This window comes from Acanthaster planci, linkage group LG21 (genome assembly GCF_054643075.1).
Source record: "Acanthaster planci isolate LZ-2023a linkage group LG21, COTS_SCS, whole genome shotgun sequence".
NCBI classification, from domain to species: domain Eukaryota; kingdom Metazoa; phylum Echinodermata; class Asteroidea; order Valvatida; family Acanthasteridae; genus Acanthaster; species Acanthaster planci.
This window is the reverse complement of record NC_141797.1, coordinates 9,673,165-9,691,218: the sequence shown is the minus strand read 5'-3', so window position 1 is coordinate 9,691,218 and position 18,054 is coordinate 9,673,165. Positions and strand designations below refer to the sequence as shown.

Genomic DNA, 18,054 nt, shown 5'->3' with positions numbered 1-18,054 from the left:
ATGGTAGACTGGTTACTTAATATACATTTACAAGAATGTGTATAAAACTTAGGATGGAGTCTGGGAATCAGACTTAATTTCAAAATGTGTTTTTCTTATTTATTATTTTTGGAAAGAGAAGTAAGCTATGGTACACTTTAAATTAACTGTAACAACATCGAATTGTAGTACCAATTATTTTAAAGAAATATTTTAATATCATCAAAGTGGATAAATGAAGAAACATTCAAAAGATATTATTAAAATGTGAAAGAGGCAGAAAGTTCCAACATGGCGACTTCCAATTGGTTTCCGCGGAACGCAGAAGATGTGAGGGAATTTAACCTTTTTGTCGTGCATTTTCTTTGTAATTTTCAACTTTCATTATCAAAAATAGTTGCATTATCAGTGATTATTATTGGTGCAGGCCAATATCATTGGCATTTTCTAAGCCATGGATATATGCTTTAACGTTAGGCAGCGATGCATGTTGGTTATCCGTGCATGTCATTGTGTCATGGATCGTTAGCCAACTCGACTTAGGACAATTCGACCGCTTGGCAAGTCGTTCGTTAGGACAACTTGAGTTGCCCGGATCCCCATGCTCCCTTTATCGTAATCTGACCAACATACAGGTGACCAACGTAACTAAGAGGTCACCAGCCCTAACTTCCGGCCAATAAATGGTAGGGAAGAAAATTTGACACATCTCAGGTAACAGCAGGGGTGAAATTTCTCCCTTTTTTAGTGGATTTTAGCTTTTTTGGTTTTGGATTTCAGCCTTTTTTCCTCACTGGCTGTGTACAAAAGTACAGGAGATTTTCACAATTCTGCTTCTTTATGCCTTTTTTCAGCCGTTTTCAGCTATTTTTATCATTGGTCAATTTCACCCCTGTAATTTGGTAACAGATCAGACCACCTAACGCTATACATGTACGTGTATTTGTTTAATACAGTGTACATGTACATGATGTAATGTGTGTAAATACTGTACAGTGATCATCAGTTTTCGGCATGATTTGCAGTACATGATTGTGCAACTCTGTAGCCTGGTACATGTACATACAGTGTACATGTAAGTAGTGCAGCCCAATATTAAGTGTTGTGCGTTCAGTCAATCCTTTGGGAGATCTGTGACTTCACTTTCCCTTTTCAACAAGCAAACCTATGATGGTGGAGTGACGGCAGAAGGATTGACATATTGTGCTACATGTACGGATGTATATGTAGATGTAGGCCTAGCACAGATTGATCATGCCCAGCATTCGCCAATACGGTAGCCTTCAGTTCATGTCCATGTAAGCTCTGACATTAAACTTTGGGCACCAGTTTGGAAGTTTGGCCTATTGTATATGAAGGGTGTAATTCCAAAATGAGATATATGCATTTGAAAAACACGCAATTTTTCCACAATTATGAAAGATCGAAGAGCTTAGCAGTGTACCATTTATCCTTAAACTTCTTCTTTACTGTACTGACTCATTAAAGTTATGTTGCGCTGTCTAAAAGCTGCAGAAACTGATGGCCGGCAACTAAGAGAGGGTAAGATTTTGAAAGATACCAAATTGACACCTGTATATTGGAAATAAACTCTTTATATGTGCATCGACTTTGTCATCTGCCAGTCACCAAGTCAGGTGCCAACTCAGTCAATCACATTTTCTTCCTAAATCACACCTCAGTGACCTCTAGAAGATCGGTGTTGAAAGAGGGGAAACTGATTTCTGTGTTTAGGTATGCAAATCGGGATATGTGATGATGGCCCAGTGGCCGTTTCGTCAAGTGATGGGGTAATTGCCAGCGTGAGACATGTTTCACCGGGTTGGTTATCTTTTTTCTCCACGTGCAGAACAATTCAGCTGTCATCAATCTGACAGACAGCATGCTGGAAAGTGACGACTTGGATGCCACGGCAGCAGACCCCACCCGGCAACCGGATGCCTCCGCATCCATGGAGAGGCAAGAGATGCCGAGAGGGGAGAGAAATGGAGAAAACCCTCAGTCAGCATTCATGGATGCAGTGAAGACACAGATGGCAGAAACGGTAGGGAGGCATGTGGCCTAGTGATTAGGGTTTTTAGCTGGTGGCAGCATGTTGTGGTCCTGGGCAAATACCTCTATGCGCCTCTCTCCACCCAGGGTAAATGGGTACCTGTGAGGGCAGATATGGTAGTTCAGCCGTTTGCGCCAAAATGGCAGCACCGGGCTAGTATACTCCCCTGGGAGCTGAGATGGTTTCGGGAATGTTCAGATGATGTGTGAGCCCAATGTTCAGGGATATTGATAATACAGCGCCTCAGAATAGCTTGCTAGATAGATGCCGCTTTACAAGTGCTTGTTATTATGCCAGAAATAGTAAAAGAGGGAAGGAATTCCATGTACAATGATCTAATAGCCACCTGAAAGCAACAAAATGTCCAAAAATTCAAAGTTAGCTGTTCAAATATGGAGGTGTTTACTAGAAACCACTTAGAACTGTTCATACCAGTCTCATAGGGTTTGTGCACTGGGCGTCAAGTGGCGTCTGCATGTGGAATCTTTTCCAAAAGAGAACACACCAAATATTTATATGCATGGCATACGGCTCCCACATGACCGGTATGTCCATGTACATGTTTCCAGACATGTTAAGGTTGATTTCCAACCTGCCATGCATTGTCAAGTGTCGGACCAGTCTCGGGCATAAAAAGATGGTGTTCACTAATCAATTTCTGATTCTTTTTTCTTGCATATTTTATCAGGTTTGGCAGACAGGGAAGCAGCAGGCTCGTAAGGTCTTTGACGTGTATGGTAACATCGACCTGCTTCGGCCGTACTTTGATGTGGAGCCCAAGACTGTAGTTCACAGGTGATAAGGGGAATAGGAGTAGAATAGATTTGCAAATTTTACCGAGAATCTGGAAGATTTTGTATAATTTAAATGCAAAACAGTTTTATTTAACTCCTTTGGTTGTTAGAAATCTTTTCTGAATCCTCCGAAATCATACAGCTTACAGGAATCCATTGCCAATTTTTTTGTGTAAGAGGCATGCAGTCCTATATTGACAGGTTATACCTTCCTCAACCCTGCAAAGTCCACCAGAACCTGGTGGATTTTGTAAGATCTTGGTCAGTTTTAGGGCAGTTATCCACACCGCTACTTCCAGATTTGCTCTTTCAGAAGTTTTTTGCCAGGCTACACAACGTATGGCACGATCCTGAATCAGTTAAGGGCATACTTGGGGCAAATCAGCCCAATTGATATGTAATCCATTCCACCAATTGTAAGATTCTAATCGCCCTCATCCAATTTGATCACCGTGCTCCTTCTGTTTCACCCTCCAGACTGGTCTTGTCATTATTGCCGTTGAGACCCTCAAGCACTCCACAGAAGGCCGTCGGGGAGTTGTACGGGCCGCTCATGATCGTCCTTACCCTGGTCGCTATCCTGTTGATGGGAATGAAGGATGCAGGCCACACAGTGGTATGATAACCATGCCATAGCCGAGTCTATTTCTGTTTTATTTCATTTTAGCAGCATGATGAGTACAATTTTAAATGCACTTGTTAGTTCTGCAACCCAATTATTTGTAGTTCTAAAATCTTGAGTTGGAGCACTAAACTCACGAGTTGAAGTACTAAACTCTTGAGTTGAGGTACTAAACTCTTGGCTTATAGTACTCCTAGGGTTGTAGAAGCTGACCGTAATACTTACATATTTACCTTTAACCTTTATACTCGGAGGTCACAGCATGTAGAGCTCAAAGGGTTTTGCACCGTATTGCTAAAATTTTAGTTTGAAGTTCTCTGTGGTTTATATTACACCTAGAGTTGTAGAAATTGGCCGCATAACTTAAACCCTTGAACTTTTATTCAAGTTCAGTAATAAAAGAAAGTCAAATTTTGATAAGCCGAATTCCTCGTCAGGTCATAACGCCAAATTTGGTGCACTTTAATTTTGTTTTCTAAGCTGTCCTGTTTTTTTTTGGGGGGGCAGAGAGAAGGTACCCTGATGGGCAGTGCTATCGGCATCAGCTTTGGTTACTGGCTGCTGGCGTCTGGCTTGTTTTATGGTGTCTCCTTCATCTGCAACACGCACATCACATTCCTGCAAGTGTTATCCCTGACGGTGAGTCAGCACTTTGAAAACCAGGGCTCAGCTGCGTATAAGCAGAAATGCACTGCTAAGACCGAGCTGTGACAACGGTCATAAATTAAATTTCCACCGCGGTGACCCAGGTTCGAATTCCATCCGGGCCGGCACATGGAGTGGGTTGGCAGTCGCTGCCAAATATCATGGGTTCTTAGAATGTTTCTCTGAGATTTTAATCCTACTTGTCAAACAGAAAATTTCTTTGTTGTCATATCTCAAATTTTTTTCCAGGGCATGGCAACTGCAATACCCCCGGTGCTTTTGAGAAATCCCGGCTTTCCTCCCTAGAAAATCAATAAATGACAACAATAACTTCTGTTATCTTGCACTTCAACACAGGGATACGGGATGTTCTCGTTCTGTATCGTGCTGTTCCTCGGTACAACACTCCACAGTGCAGTGTCACATACATTATTCTACACTTCCTGGGCCATCCTCGGAGGTCTGTCTAGCTTGAGAATGGTGAGTGAATTCAGTGTGCAAGGCGTCAATATTAGCCCTGTTGGGCAGTAGCAGGGGCCAACATTTTCAGGTAGTCATCCATTGTAACGTCGGTTTTCAGGAAGGGAACCCAGTAGGTGGTGTGTAATACCAGTCCCATCAGGCAATAGTTTTGGCAAGTATTTCATATTTGCCCATCCATTGCCATGTTGAAAATCAAAAGATGCGAAACCAGCGTGTTTGGTGGAAATGTGAGTCTTGTTGGGAAATATTGCGGCCAGTAACAATACCCCTTCCTGAGCCCTGTAGAAGAATATGTTTTGACAATCAGGGAGGCGGAGTGTGTGAGTGAAAATATCCCATCAGCACTGCCAGGCAATAATTTGGCACTGCCATGCAATAGTTTGGCACTGCCAGGCAATAGTTTGGCACTGCCAGGCAATAATTTGGGCAATATTTCCATACTGACCCACCCTGTGTTGGTGTGTCAGATCCTTATCAATATTTTAAAGAAATCTTAAGTTTTCCCTTTTTTTTAATCCATGGTTGCATCTCAGGTGGGTGTGTACTTGTCGCGAACCAAGGGTCGAAGTCACAAACTGACGATAGCCCTGACGGTTGCTGCCCTACACCTAGTCTTCCTGCTGTACCTGCACTTCACCTATCACAAAATCGTAGCAGGTAAATTCTAAGGGAAGACCACTTCCTTTGATGTTTTAAATTTCCACAGGTAGCCACTGAGCCAAGTATTTCCACTGCTCTTCCATACCTGATCTGATCTGGCAAGGGACTCGAACCTGGGCAAACCCATGACCACCCTCGGTTGAAAATTTGATTTGTCAACGCTGCGTTCAACCCCGGTTTCGATTCACTCTTATTTATTGCAAACATGAGCTCCTCGGGGCGAGTTCAACCTGGAGATGAGCACGAACAAATTTTTTAATCCGGCTTGAAAAATCTCAACCCTGGTCCACAGCACTTATTTTCTGTTCAGTGTCTCTACTGTCCAGTTTTATCCTCACCGAACCACCTTGATATGTGGTGCTAAACCTGGTTCTCCAAAGTACTTAACCCTTAGTACTTAACCTTAGTACTTAAAGTTTTCTCTTTGTCATCATTGAGGGGGCACTTGTCACCAAAACCTTCAACTATGTTTCTCTTTGTAGTTGTAGTATTCAATACACGTACACCATCTTGGATGTTGTTCAAAGCTTGGTCTCCATGGAAACAATAAACATGGAAAGTACTAAGCCTTTTGCAAGTTAAATTTGAATGAAATCTGATGCACCGAGTTCTTGAAATACGCATGAACATAACCACTTGAAGTCTCTATAAAAGACATTGTTGCTATACCCTCGTGATTCGAGGCAAGCTTTTCCTTAGTTACATAAGAGACGCCTTGCACCAATACACTGTTCTCAATGGATAAGAAGGGCACAAAGGAACCAGTCCATTCCGGAAATGGTGGTTGCTATGCAAAAGCTTCCCCAGAATCATGAGGTATAGCAACAGTGTTTTTAGTCTGGGGAATTCAAATTGTTATGTTTAATGTGCTATCAGATAACTTGGTGTACCAGATGTTACTCAAATTGAACTTGCAAAAGGCTTATTCTTGCAAGATCGGCATTGCTTTTTTCTGACTCAAAGACAGTTCCCCACTTGCTACCAACCTTATGGATACATGTTAACTGTACATGTAGAGTTAATGGAGAAACTATCTTCCCAAACAAATCTATCGACAACACTTCGGTTTCGTTTTCTTGGCAGACGTTGCCCCCCTGCACCGCCCACAAGTGCCCCCTCACGACCTCGTGCCCAAAGCCCCCCAGAATGACGCGGTCCTAGCCCCGACCCAATTAGATCTGCCCGACCGTCGGGGCTCATCGGCAGAGAAGGTTCCGCTCGGTGGGAACAAAGCAGCGGATGCAGCCCCCAATGACATATTACCGCAGCCCAATGATGGTGCGATTGTCGCTGAAGATAACATGACAGGAAACAAGAAGCCGAAACCAGGATTAGTTATTCCAGTGCAAAAAGAAAAGGAAACAAATACTGGTGACAGTAAAAATACAAATAATTTCTAGCCGCAGACATACCGCATTCGTCTCTCTTCAGATGTTTATTTTGTTATTACTAGATATTATTTTTTAATAATATTACTGTCATAGTTTTTGGATGATGGAAAATGGAGTTTATCATGGTATTTCATGTTAGACCCCCCCAAAAAGAGTCTTGTCTCTGGTCAGCGCGCGCGTCGATTTCCAGCATGCACGTCAATCTTTTTCTCTGCGAGGGGTGCAATAGCACCCTTTATTGCCGCACTGCCTCAATGCTTTTGCGGGATGTTTTACTCAGAGTGATTGATCGATGTTGGACAGTGATAGCAGACTATGGATACGAAGTTTTTTATTGCCAGCTTATCAACTGGTCTAGTCCCATGACTCAACGTGCGTTTGCAATGTTCAATCCAACCCTGGAGGAGAAAAAAAATAGGGCGCATCGAGGCGTCAGTTCCGGGACATCAGTCTGACCAGAGACAAAACTGATTGTTGTTTTTTGGCCTAAGTGCTGGAGTTACTGTAAAACAAGGTAACCTTTGCTTTATTTCTCGTAGATTATTTAGCTGTGCATTTTTTTCCTTGCGAAGACATATTTTACGTCCTCATTTTCCTTCTATTATTTTATGTCTTTACTTTTTGTAGATAATATAATTGTACACAGGCATGCAGCTTTTCCTCGGGGCAGCTGATTTCTTCGTTTTTTTACTTCACACGCATGCCATTGAAAATTGTGAAATACTGAAAAACACAGAATTGGAAATTTTTCAGTTTTTGTCCAAGTCCAAATTGCATGCCTGTGTACATCTTCACAATCAAAGACATACCAGCAGATCCTGCTTTTTTGAACGACAGTGATTTCACGGTAGAAACCCACATGTGATGCCAGTCTTCCGAGGACATCACCTGGAATTTTTGTTTTGTTTTTTGGCCGGTGCTGTTGTCCGTATAGGTATATTCCCCAGCCCAAATTTTGGGTCTCTCATCTCAGACTACGTAGGTAAATTTGCGTAGGTTACCCAGAGTTCCTCACGTGTAGGTTATTAAAGACAACCTGATCAAAATCGGGCGTAGTCATTAAATCGTTGCGTAGGTACACGTGTGGTTTCATTCGGCACCGGTAATTGGAAGCTATCGCTGCGCAGACCGGCAAAACGCTCGTGGACAAACGGCACGCGCGCGTTACGTGCCTTTTGACTCTAAAAAATCCTTTAAAAACCGCCATTTTTAAAGCTCCCTCCACGTGATGAGGATTCTTCTCCAAATGCCTGTTCCCTCTGTTAAAATGCTCATTGCCGGAAAATGCGGATGCTCCCAAAGTTGGAATTGTTACTGTTGCTCACGACTGACTCCTGCTTGAAGAAAAGCCTCAGCAGAAGGGAAGAGACTTGACATTCAGACTGTACGTGTGGTCCATGGTTTGTAGAGTATTGGTGTAGTGTAGTTGGAAAGCTTGCATACTGGTATTTGATACATTGATGCTTCCAGTACATGGACTCAGTTCTTAAGAATGTTTTTCTTTTCCATTTTTTCTTCCCGCGGTTGACTTGGGGAAACTAGACAAAATGCCAACTGGGCTGATGTTACCTGTACTGCAAAATTTGAATGACTTAGTGGAGGACGCCTATGGGAAAGCTTATCAGGAGGAAATGAACTTGGGTTAAATCACGTAAGGATATCAATCGAATTTGGGCGTGGTTGCATGTACTTGCTATAAAGAAACAACAAGCGAGGCTGCTCCTTGAAACTCACACTGTGTGTATTGTAATTCGACAACCAGACTTTAAAGCCATTACTGCGGTGGGCGCAACTCTCGTGGACAGGTGGTACGCATGCGTTACATGCCTCTTCGACCAGTAGGGTGGCGTGATTTGCCAAATGCACGCGCGCGTTTAGCTGAAGAATGTGCGTGTGAGTGCGGTGCCACCGCAGTTACGGCGTCTAATCGGATTAGTCTATAGCATGTAAAAACGCTGCCAAGTATTAAGTCGATATGAAGAGGCTGGAGCTTGCAAGTGCAACCTCTCTTTGAAGCAATGGGTCCTCTGCGGGCATCCAGTGGCGTGTTCGAATCGATTGGCTGCGGTTGGACACAACGCACGCGTCTGTTAAAGCCGCCCAGCTAAAACGGCTTGTTGCATTTCCCATGGCTAAGTGTCATCTCCAACCGCAGCCATTGAAGCAGTGTTCGGACGCGGCTCATCATCGCACCATTTCAAGTTTATGGGTTGGGAAATGTTTGTTTGGCTTTATATTATGGTTTCCTCGTGCATTGTATTTTCTTCATGCTTTTCTTGTGTAGTCATGAGGGTACATATTTTTGTGGGTGGCGTTCCTGTTTCCTTGCTTCATTCCACCTTTTCTTGTCCTAATGACCCCTTAGTTCAAATCGTAGTTGAAATCGCTAACAGGACTGACCGGCTGAGCAGTGTGTACTTCATATGAAAGTACCATGTTGCCGATTTCTCGATCTCAATGTAAAAAAATGCAGTCTTACGAAATTTTATGAAAAGCAGAATGAATAATGTCCTAAAAATGTAGAGACTTCCTGGTTGGGCTTACTAGACCTACTTCCTGAAGACTTATTGATGGATTTACATCCAATTCAACATAGGCCTAATTGGTTACAATACGGTTGTTTCACAAAAGAGCAAGCAGTCTGTCGACCTAATGTGCGTTTGGAAAGGGTCGACAGATTTTGCGTTTGTGATTGGCCAACGCGTTGCAAACTCTTGGAGGCGCACTGTTGTGAATCGCCCGTGTTGTGGTTAACCCGGGGACAGAAACTGAACAGAAACGGCGTGCAGTGGCTTGCACGCGGAGTCTTTGCCGTCTAGCCAGATTGGCCCGGTCCGATCATGCACGGGCAACCTTCGTTCACAGATATACAGTTTCATGACAAAGGCAAAACCAAGGTCATACTTTGAATAGTGAGTCGCGTGTGCTGAGTCAAGTCATTGTGTCTATAATTCTATGGGGTTTACAGGTGTCAGACTTGTTGTCAACGTTTCGGCAGGCGAAGGTTCATGTTAAAAACTGTTTTGCCGAGTTTGTTGGGCTTCTGATGAGACTGTCGCTCATTTGCTCAAATTTTCCAAGTTGTAAGCTTGGCATCAGCTTTCCTGTGTTATATAGGCCTACTGCACTGTTTTCGATCAGTGCGATCTTGCGAGACATTACTAGCAACGGAGCATAGGCTTCGCGTGGGGCAAGCCCCTCCCCCAGGGAAAAAAATGAAAAATTGGGGAAAAAAGGGAAAGGGGGAGAATCGAAAGAATCGAAAATGAGGGATGAAAGGGGACGAAAATTACCAATTTGCTGAAAAACAACCTAGAAGGTTTCCCCTTCTACTGTGAATGGTTGTTGTAGGAATGCTTTCCCCTTTGGAAAACCTCCCTGCCTGAACGAAAATGCTGGCTTGCCCCCGGAGAAAAAGTGTGGCCACGCTAATGCACCAGAGTTCATGTAATGTCATTATTATGGCACTTCTTTACTTTCAAAGCCTTGAATCGGGTGCATTCTAATGGGTGTATCTGCCCATTCCTATACTGATTTCCATCTGCTCAGAGCTGCCCTGTCTGCTTTTGAAGCACGTCTTTAGCTTTATCTGTACCTTTCCTGCAGCATGCACATTTTTAAATTTCTGTTCATAAAAATTCTGGACAGGGATGCATCAAACCAAGTGACGCTCTCTGTATTGTCCACCCGCAAGGGTTTCGATACATCAAGAGAAGAATTGCGTTTTATGACAAACATTTATGTATATCGGGCCCAGCGGGTGTTTAAGACATGCTATCCTACTTTAATCAAAGAGTTCATACGCCCCAACTTCGAAGTTTACAAGCTTGAAATCATTTTGACGAACGTCGACGTCTGCGCTTCCCGGTGATGCATTGATTCACAGGGTCACGCATCATTGCGCACCGTTGCTTTTGAACAGCGACATTGGGTTGTCACACTTTAAGTGAATCAAAGTTGACAGTTGAAAGTTGTTTCTGGAAACATTCTCAATACAAACCAAAAGAGGAAGATGACTATTTCACAGCTGCGATACGGCTTGCAAATGTGGGTGGCGTGCTTTCATGACACACTGTTATACAATTGGGCTAGATTAATAAACGGTTTAATTAAGAGTTAATTAACAGTTATGCCATCACTGTGAACCTAGGAAAATCACAATGGTTCAGTTAACAACGATGCTATCCTTACGTGAGATGAAACACCCGGTATCCAGCAGTGGACTCGTTTTTTTTCTTGCTTTCCTAGTTAACTCACTGTAATTGCTTTGGTGCGCTTTTGTTTTTTCCAACTATACAGCTGTCGCTAGCATTCGATGAAATCCGAGGCCCAGTGTTCCAGGAACGAGGTATTTAACTTCGAATTATAAACTCTTTTATGTATGAGATACCTGGCTCTGACAAACTTTATGCCCTACGTGGACTGTATCAAAGGAACACCTTTTATAAAGATATTCATCGGGTTGGGAACAGAGCCGAAATGTCTCGAAGACACTTTTAATATAATATGCCTTGTAAACTTACTCCATGGAAAATCCGAAGCCACAACTTTTTGATGGAGGCTAATCTCGTTTAGTTTATGCTAATACCGTCAAGAGATCTGACTCAACCAGAAGAAGCAACCCTCGGTTAGTAAACACTGGCTTGAGCCCAACCAAAATGTTGAACGGATTGTAACATGCATTGTTTTGTATTCTTTTATTTTCTTGAGGAGTAATTTACAGGTAAACAAAAGACAAATCTGTTTGCAGCTACGTGTCTGTGAGAGCAACATCAATATCCTAAGTCATCAAAGAGAGCGTTAGAGACTTGCCTTTAAAACCCGTTGAAAGAAAGGTTACATGTATGTATTAGAAATAAATGCTTTACTAAGCACATGTTCATTTTGATCAATCCCCAGGCTTGTTCTTACTTATCTTTGCGACACATGAATAGCCCTTTTTCATTGGTTGATCAGTGCTGGTTTGTAGGAAACTAAGAATCTTCTTATTCAGGCATTGGAAACTACCAAACAGCTGACTTGGTTAATTAAAAGGATTACATGTATCCAGTTCAGGAACAGCATGGGTTATTCTTGCATCCGTTTCAGACAGGCGTTCTACAGTCGCGCCGAACCCAAAAGGACATTTTGAATTAAGTGGACAAAAGTTCGACGTCTGAAACAATTAGGAGCGACCAGACCTGCTAGCAGGCGAAAGATCGACACCTGAAGGTGCTCGGTACGTCACCAGAGCGACTTGGTTTCACACGTCGCTCTTTTCAAGGGTCAAACCCAATGCAAATGTACGTATTGCGTTTGCCTGCCTGAAACCAATAGTTGATTGGGTCGACCTGAGTCTCTCTTAATTGTCTCTCTTTGGTTAGGCGCGACTCTAAAACGCTTGATACGGGTATTATACTGTTGTAGTGAAGGGAAGCCGCATGTGGCGACAGATTTCCAATTCCAAAGATTTTTTTCCACATTCGGAGAGTTGTTGCAAAATTGCACCAGCCATTATCTGATTTATATGACCCCACACGAAAACGTTTCGACTTCAATGCGCCATCATTGATCACATTAGTTTTGGAGCAAACGGTTCAATGTCATTGGTCTCCAACACTGATTTTCAGATGGTATTGTGATATTAGAGTGGCGACCCATAAATCTCGTGGATATGGAATGTTCACGCCCTCAAATGAACTCTTTTTGCAGTTCTTTTCGAAACCTAGAACGTTCTTTACGTCCCACTCATGGCTGTACTTTGAATAGGCACAGAAGTGAAGTCGAAAGCCCAGTTTTTCTCTCAGATGCACGGTGCGCCTTGCTTTACCCTGCCATCCGTCATCTTTACTTATTAATGTTGTTTCTATTGCATTGTTGTCGTACTGTGAGATAAAAAAGCTCGAGCATGTTTCGAAGCGACCGATATAAACGTGTACAGTAAAAACGCGAAAATACAGTGTAACTAATGTAAAGTAAGATATGTATAGTATTTAAAATAAACTTCTCTTAAGTAAAAGAATCTTAAAACTACACGGTTAATAATGCTGATCTGTAAACAAGTAGCCACTTTTTCGAGTTGCAAAGGCTCATTGATTGGTAAATAAATGCATGCGATGAGGACGAAAATAAACATGGGTGCTTCAGTTCTGCATTTAATTCGATCATTGGATGTGTCCGTTACAAATTCCGATCGAACCACTGTATTTACTCCGCTCTCTGAGATATGTTAACCATTAATGAACCCTAACCCTCCTCAATCCTTCACCTGTTGGAGGACTGAGGAGTGTTAGGGTTAACCATCGACTTTTACCATACATTTAGACACGTAGCCAGCACTAATAATTGTTGTCCATGGGTTCTGGTGGGGTTGGATCAGTGGAATAGGAAAATGGCTTTTACGAGATGGAGAAATTCCTAGGAGAACAGTCGACCGGCTGGAACTCGCACGATCCGGTGTAATAGACTGCAAAGCTCTAAACTCGGCATAGTTGCCAGCCAAGCTGTTACAAGGCGCGAGAGGAACCGCTGTTCCAGCCTGATTGTAAAGGATTGGTCATCGGAACCAATCCACCCTCCGATTTTCTGCAAAGCATCAAACATGGCTCTCGTAGTACGAGTTCCTGTACTTCTTCCTCGTCTCGTTCATGCCGCTGTGCTGAGACAGTGTGGGTGCGTTGTGTATACTGATGGCGCCCTCCCTATACGGCATATCGGGATTGTCGTAGGCAAACGGTGAAGGATTAGCCGGTCTGGGTAAAACGGACACTTGGACACGGGAGGAGAGCTGTGGTGGCTGACCGCTCGCTGGAGTTGTCGCTGCTAACGGGGAGAAAGTTTGAAGAACCAGCGGTCTGCTGTGATTGGCTGTGTAGTCGGCCGCATGAGCCGTTCCTCCACTGTGATTGGCGGGGCTACTGTTCACAGAGATGACCTTCTCACGCCAGACGATTGGGTTGGTTGGCGCCGCGGCTACCTCGCGCCGATTTGGCGCGTCTGCTTGCGCGCGTCCCCAGTTGCCGACGCGGTCAGTTATTGGGCCTTCCTCGGCACCGACGCGCGTCGACCTGTTGAAGGTGGAGTCGGCGACGTTTTGCTGTCGCGCTTCCCTGACCCTGGCGGACAAGAATTCCAGCGAGTTGTCCTGGCGACTGGACGACGTCGTGAAGCCCGCTTCGAACTCCGTGGCTCTCAGCGTCCCGTGACTGTCTTCGTGGTCGTCCGCGGCTGCCTCCGCTCGCTCGCGAAGCTTGTCCACAACGGACGGCAGGATCCTCTTAAGCTGTCTGACCTCGCCTTTGGATCGGTCGACAAGGAACCACAGCAACAGACAGAGCAACACCAGCATCAGCGCAGCGATGCCCATGCAAGCGTAGATTAGACTCTCCTGGTGGGCATTGTAGCCCGGGTCTAGTTCCGGCGGCATCTGGGCTCGGCTGTTCTGCGCGGTCGCCACGGATGCCGGAGACGCCACCACACAGCAAAACAGCAGGGTTGCAAGCCAGGAATTGGCATGCTGTTCTTTGACAAGTAACATAGTTCTCACGATCTTATACAACTTCGAAGTGTAAAGAGGTCCAGTTACCTGCCTCAAATAAGTGGATAGTCCCCGATCGTCGGCTTGCCTTCGTGGGCAGGTTATCAGCTAGTGACTATCATAACTTGATCTGAAATCGTACTCTTGTTATTCAGTTTGTCCCATCAACAGAGCGGTCTCCCCGAAACACGTTCCTGTTGTTTGACAAAGTGTAGAGAGAGAGAGATTGAGAAAAAAATATCAGCAATAGTGTATTGAGTGTGCAATGCCTATTCACTCCCACACAGTGCAATGAGGTAAAACGTCAACCACAAATGGGCTGGAATATTCAGAGCTCACTAATTCTAATCCTAGATCCTAACCAACCGATTGACGCGTTAACTCAAGGAAAATGGCGTTTTAAACAGATATTTCAAATGGGAAAAATTTCTTTTTGGAGAAAATGCAGTGCTTGTGGTACGAGGTCTCTGTTACAGCGAGGTACGTGTACTTTGTAAAGGCCTAACGACCTTGTTAGAAAAGTGTTCAACTTTAATCGCCAAAGAAATTGAAGATAAGGTCTCGAAGCCCCCCCGTTTTCCGACAGAACAGACCAATTCTGAAAACATGTTAATTTGGTCATCGTTTTACTCGATACAAAAATAGTCCCCACATCATTGAAGACGCCGCTTTTTTGAACTTATTCGGTAAAGCGAATTAAACCTAAAAGGCTCTTTTTTTGGTTGGAGCTTACTTCAGCGCATCGAACTTTAAAGTGAACTTTTTACACTTGGGCGACGCGTTGACTGCAAGGCTACAAGGTCGCACAGACAAGCGTGGGAAAGAAGTTGGTCGACTCGGCTTCCCTCGCAAAGTGTATCCAAGTGTGACAGCATTTTATTCACAGTATCACGCCTACTGTGAAACTAATGTGCACCGAATGTGTAATATTTCGTGTCGCCTACGAAAGATGACGGATATTGGATTCTGTCTGCATGCATGAAATACCTCGATCTTGACAGTCAAGGGCGGCTGGGGGGCGCCCCCTCCCCAAAAAGGCAAACAGGAAGGCATTTGGGGGGCTGTTTCATTTGGAAAACGTGTTAAACGCTCCCAAAATGTTGCTGAAAATGGTTGTAAAAGTCATATGAAAAATTATGTTTAGCCCCTGCAACCCCCCCCCCCCCAAAAGGTTCTTGATCCGCGTTTGTTGAGCCCACCCCGGCCGCCTATAGCTGGAAGGGTGCTTGCAATATTTTTAGCTTCCAGTTCAAATAAATATGTCAACCAGCCGTATTCATGGCCCACTTTAAAAGGGGGCATTCGTGGTTCCACACTTTCGTTTACTCGATATGCAGCTTCAACTCGACATGACCATGAATCTTTGGCGGAGCGTTGCTCGCGTAATGTGACACCAATTACGTCGAGTTCCCTGTCCTTTCCCCCCTAATTTTCGTGGTAGGTCCCAACCGGAGCAGACATTACTTCAACTGAAGCTGGGCGAGTCGTTGACAAGTCCGTACAAACATCCGTGATTTATGTTCGTGCACCAGGCTGCAAATTATTTTCGGAAAAATGAATTGACACCACTGTCTGTCTTATCCAGAACACATAATGTTTGCTGAAAAAGCCACACACGGGGGCACATCATATCAATGTATATATGATTACTGGCAAAAGCAGATGCATCTAGGAGGATTCAATCAAACTTGCTAGTGCTTTCGCTGGAGTGAAGCTTGCAAGTTTTTCCCCCATTAACTTAATGGGCACTTCCACCAAAATCTAAATCCCCCGTAGTTGGCTGATAACAATTGGCGTTCAATACCATGTCCATTGTTAAGTCGGGGTTGAATACTGCATGTATATGTCCACAGCGTCATGGGTGATACTTAAGACACTTACCAATTTTTCCCACTGCTGGCCCCTTCCGAGAGAACTAGAAGTCCTCCGTGAACGAAAAAAACTCACATGTTGTATCAAGAAGTGTATTACCATGGAAGTAGGAAAAGATTTAGTAACAGCGGTTGATGTCATATCTTGCTGTATGGTTGTATTGCGTTAACCACGTTCCTTCCTAACATTCACCGGTTTGAACATCACACATGGCCGTCGAACACTTATTTAGAAGAGCACTTTTTACTTAAAATTAGTGGTCTTACAACGGGGAGGAAATGAAGTCAGTTTCCGGAAGACACTCGCAACCACCTGTAATACTGTAATGCATCTGTACAGTGTACATGTACAATACACCACACCGTAATGTGTTGGGCTTGGCGCGTGTTACGTGGGTCGGGCCGCACCATGTACGTGAGTACGAGAGTAGATTACCATGAGCCCGTCGGATCACAGTGAAACCCTTTGTCAAAAAATATGGCCCAGCGGCTGAATGCCTCACGGAACGGCCTTGACGGTAATGGATCTGTGGTTAGACAGGAGGGGAGTATGGTGACCCCGGCGACCTGACACAGTGGCACGTTCACTGAGCCACGTACGAAGAAATAAATGGTTTAGCTCGCTCTGCATAATGATATTACCTTTTCTCTTAAAAGTTTCCGCACAATCAACTTTATTCATTTGTGGGTTCCTTTCTAGTCATATTTTGCTTAGTTTAATGGTGTGGAGTTTATTGGTCGTTTAATTCGAACTATCAGCCATTAACTACAGACTTCCTTCGCTACACTACAAGCAAACGTAGCAAAATGTACCACTACCGGCTCGCTTTAGTCCCATCTCCTGATTTAACACAGCAAGCTTGCAAATTTTGATGTGGTCGGCATAACTTATGTAATCTCTTGAGATGCAGCTTCAAGTGCAAGTATAGCCTGCAACCTCACTGACACTCGATCCAATAACAGTGAGCTGCTTTGGGTCATCTTGTAGCGCCCTCTTTTGGCAGAGGCACATCTTAGTAGACGGGGATTTCAGTAAAGTCCTGCGGAGCTGGATTAGGTATGGGCAAGTAATGCTGCTCCCGGGTAAGAGATTTTGACCACGGTAATTATGCCGTGGTATAGCAAAAACTTACAACGAAGCAATAAATGTGCAGAGTTTATACAATGTACTCGTGTAACTGGTTTGCTTGATTAACAGCTTCACCCCAGACACAAGTTAAAACGTTGTTTCATGCACTAGCAGCAGCATAATCTTTTTTTTTTTGGGGGGGGGGGAGGAACGTTAATGTACATATACAATCAGCCAGTTCGGTATTCCAAAAGTGTATGCCCAGTACCAGGCTAATCGACAACAGCAGCGCGGGCGTGCGATAGTCTGGCCTACTAGAAGCCATATGCCCTGACTCACACGCAAGCTTTGTTCCTGGAAGACGTTGGATGTTTGAACTTTCGAAGTGGCTCCATTCAGATAGGAAAGTGCAGAAAGTTGAGTCTACAGGATAAAACTGTGCAGAGATACTTCCATCACTGCACATTGCGAGTAATAATGTTCAGAAAGTGATACGTAGACTGCTGAAAATTATTGCCTTGTCGGTGATGCTTAAAGTGATTGGTGTATCCACATTGGCGTATAACTGGGATGAAACTTCCATATAATTGCCCGAGCGCGACCAAGAGAGGGCGCAATTTTCCAAGCAACAGAGATTCCTTCGGTGGGAATTGCATCTGGCTGGTTGTGAAACGACTTGGGGTGGGGGGGGAGTGATAAAAGCCGATGAAATAAATGCGGTTTGTTTTAGGTCTTGTACAGGTGATATCTCAGATGGCGATTGAGGAACCCAAGGGGCATGGGACCTGCCCCTCTCTGTAGTTACCCGCTGCGTATCCCTACTTACATTACTTCATATTTGTTTCCGCAGGTCTGTGACGAACAGAGGCCATCTACAGACAGCGGATGGAAAGGGGCAAAATCCTCATGACCGAAGCTTATTCGTGAAATTATTTAGTTCAAACTAGCGTTGCTTTCCTAAAACAAAGCGT

The 18,054-nt window shown here is 44.1% G+C and overlaps 2 protein-coding genes across 5 annotated transcripts; one reads left to right on the top strand and one right to left on the bottom strand.

Moving 5' to 3' along the window:
• The first annotated feature begins 219 nt into the window (after positions 1-219).
• On the top strand, positions 220-12,739 carry yipf3 (Yip1 domain family member 3). Of its 4 annotated transcripts, XM_022238514.2 has the most exons (9): positions 220-309; positions 1,829-2,023; positions 2,721-2,827; positions 3,304-3,442; positions 3,956-4,087; positions 4,451-4,573; positions 5,110-5,233; positions 8,170-8,278; positions 10,927-12,739. In XM_022238514.2, the coding sequence occupies exons 1-8, from the start codon at positions 271-273 to the stop codon at positions 8,271-8,273; spliced, it is 963 nt and encodes a 320-aa protein (XP_022094206.2). In that variant the 5' UTR covers positions 220-270; the 3' UTR covers positions 8,274-8,278; positions 10,927-12,739. The 4 variants fall into 4 exon arrangements, with proteins under 4 accessions (XP_022094206.2, XP_022094208.2, XP_022094204.2 ...); XM_022238516.2 differs by lacking the exon at positions 8,170-8,278; XM_022238512.2 differs by lacking the exons at positions 8,170-8,278; positions 10,927-12,739 and adding an exon at positions 6,320-7,691.
• Positions 11,289-16,712, bottom strand: LOC110981173 (uncharacterized). The gene is made up of 2 exons (XM_022238517.2): positions 16,025-16,712; positions 11,289-14,337 (listed from the first exon to the last, which is right to left on the bottom strand). Exon 2 carries the CDS (start codon positions 14,141-14,143, stop codon positions 13,202-13,204), a length of 942 nt encoding a protein of 313 aa, XP_022094209.2. The 5' UTR covers positions 14,144-14,337; positions 16,025-16,712; the 3' UTR covers positions 11,289-13,201.
• Between the last annotated feature and the right edge of the window lie 1,342 nt (positions 16,713-18,054).

Bases quoted from the DNA above. Each gene is read 5' to 3' on its own strand.
- yipf3 (XM_022238512.2), top strand. From the start codon at position 271: ATGGCGACTTCCAATTGGTTTCCGCGGAACGCAGAAGAT. The intron at 310-1,828 runs GTGAGGGAATTT...CTCCACGTGCAG, and splicing joins TTCCGCGGAACGCAGAAGAT to AACAATTCAGCTGTCATCAA. The intron at 3,443-3,955 runs GTATGATAACCA...TTGGGGGGGCAG, and splicing joins AGGATGCAGGCCACACAGTG to AGAGAAGGTACCCTGATGGG.
- LOC110981173 (XM_022238517.2), bottom strand. From the start codon at position 14,143: ATGTTACTTGTCAAAGAACAGCATGCCAATTCCTGGCTTGCAACCCTG.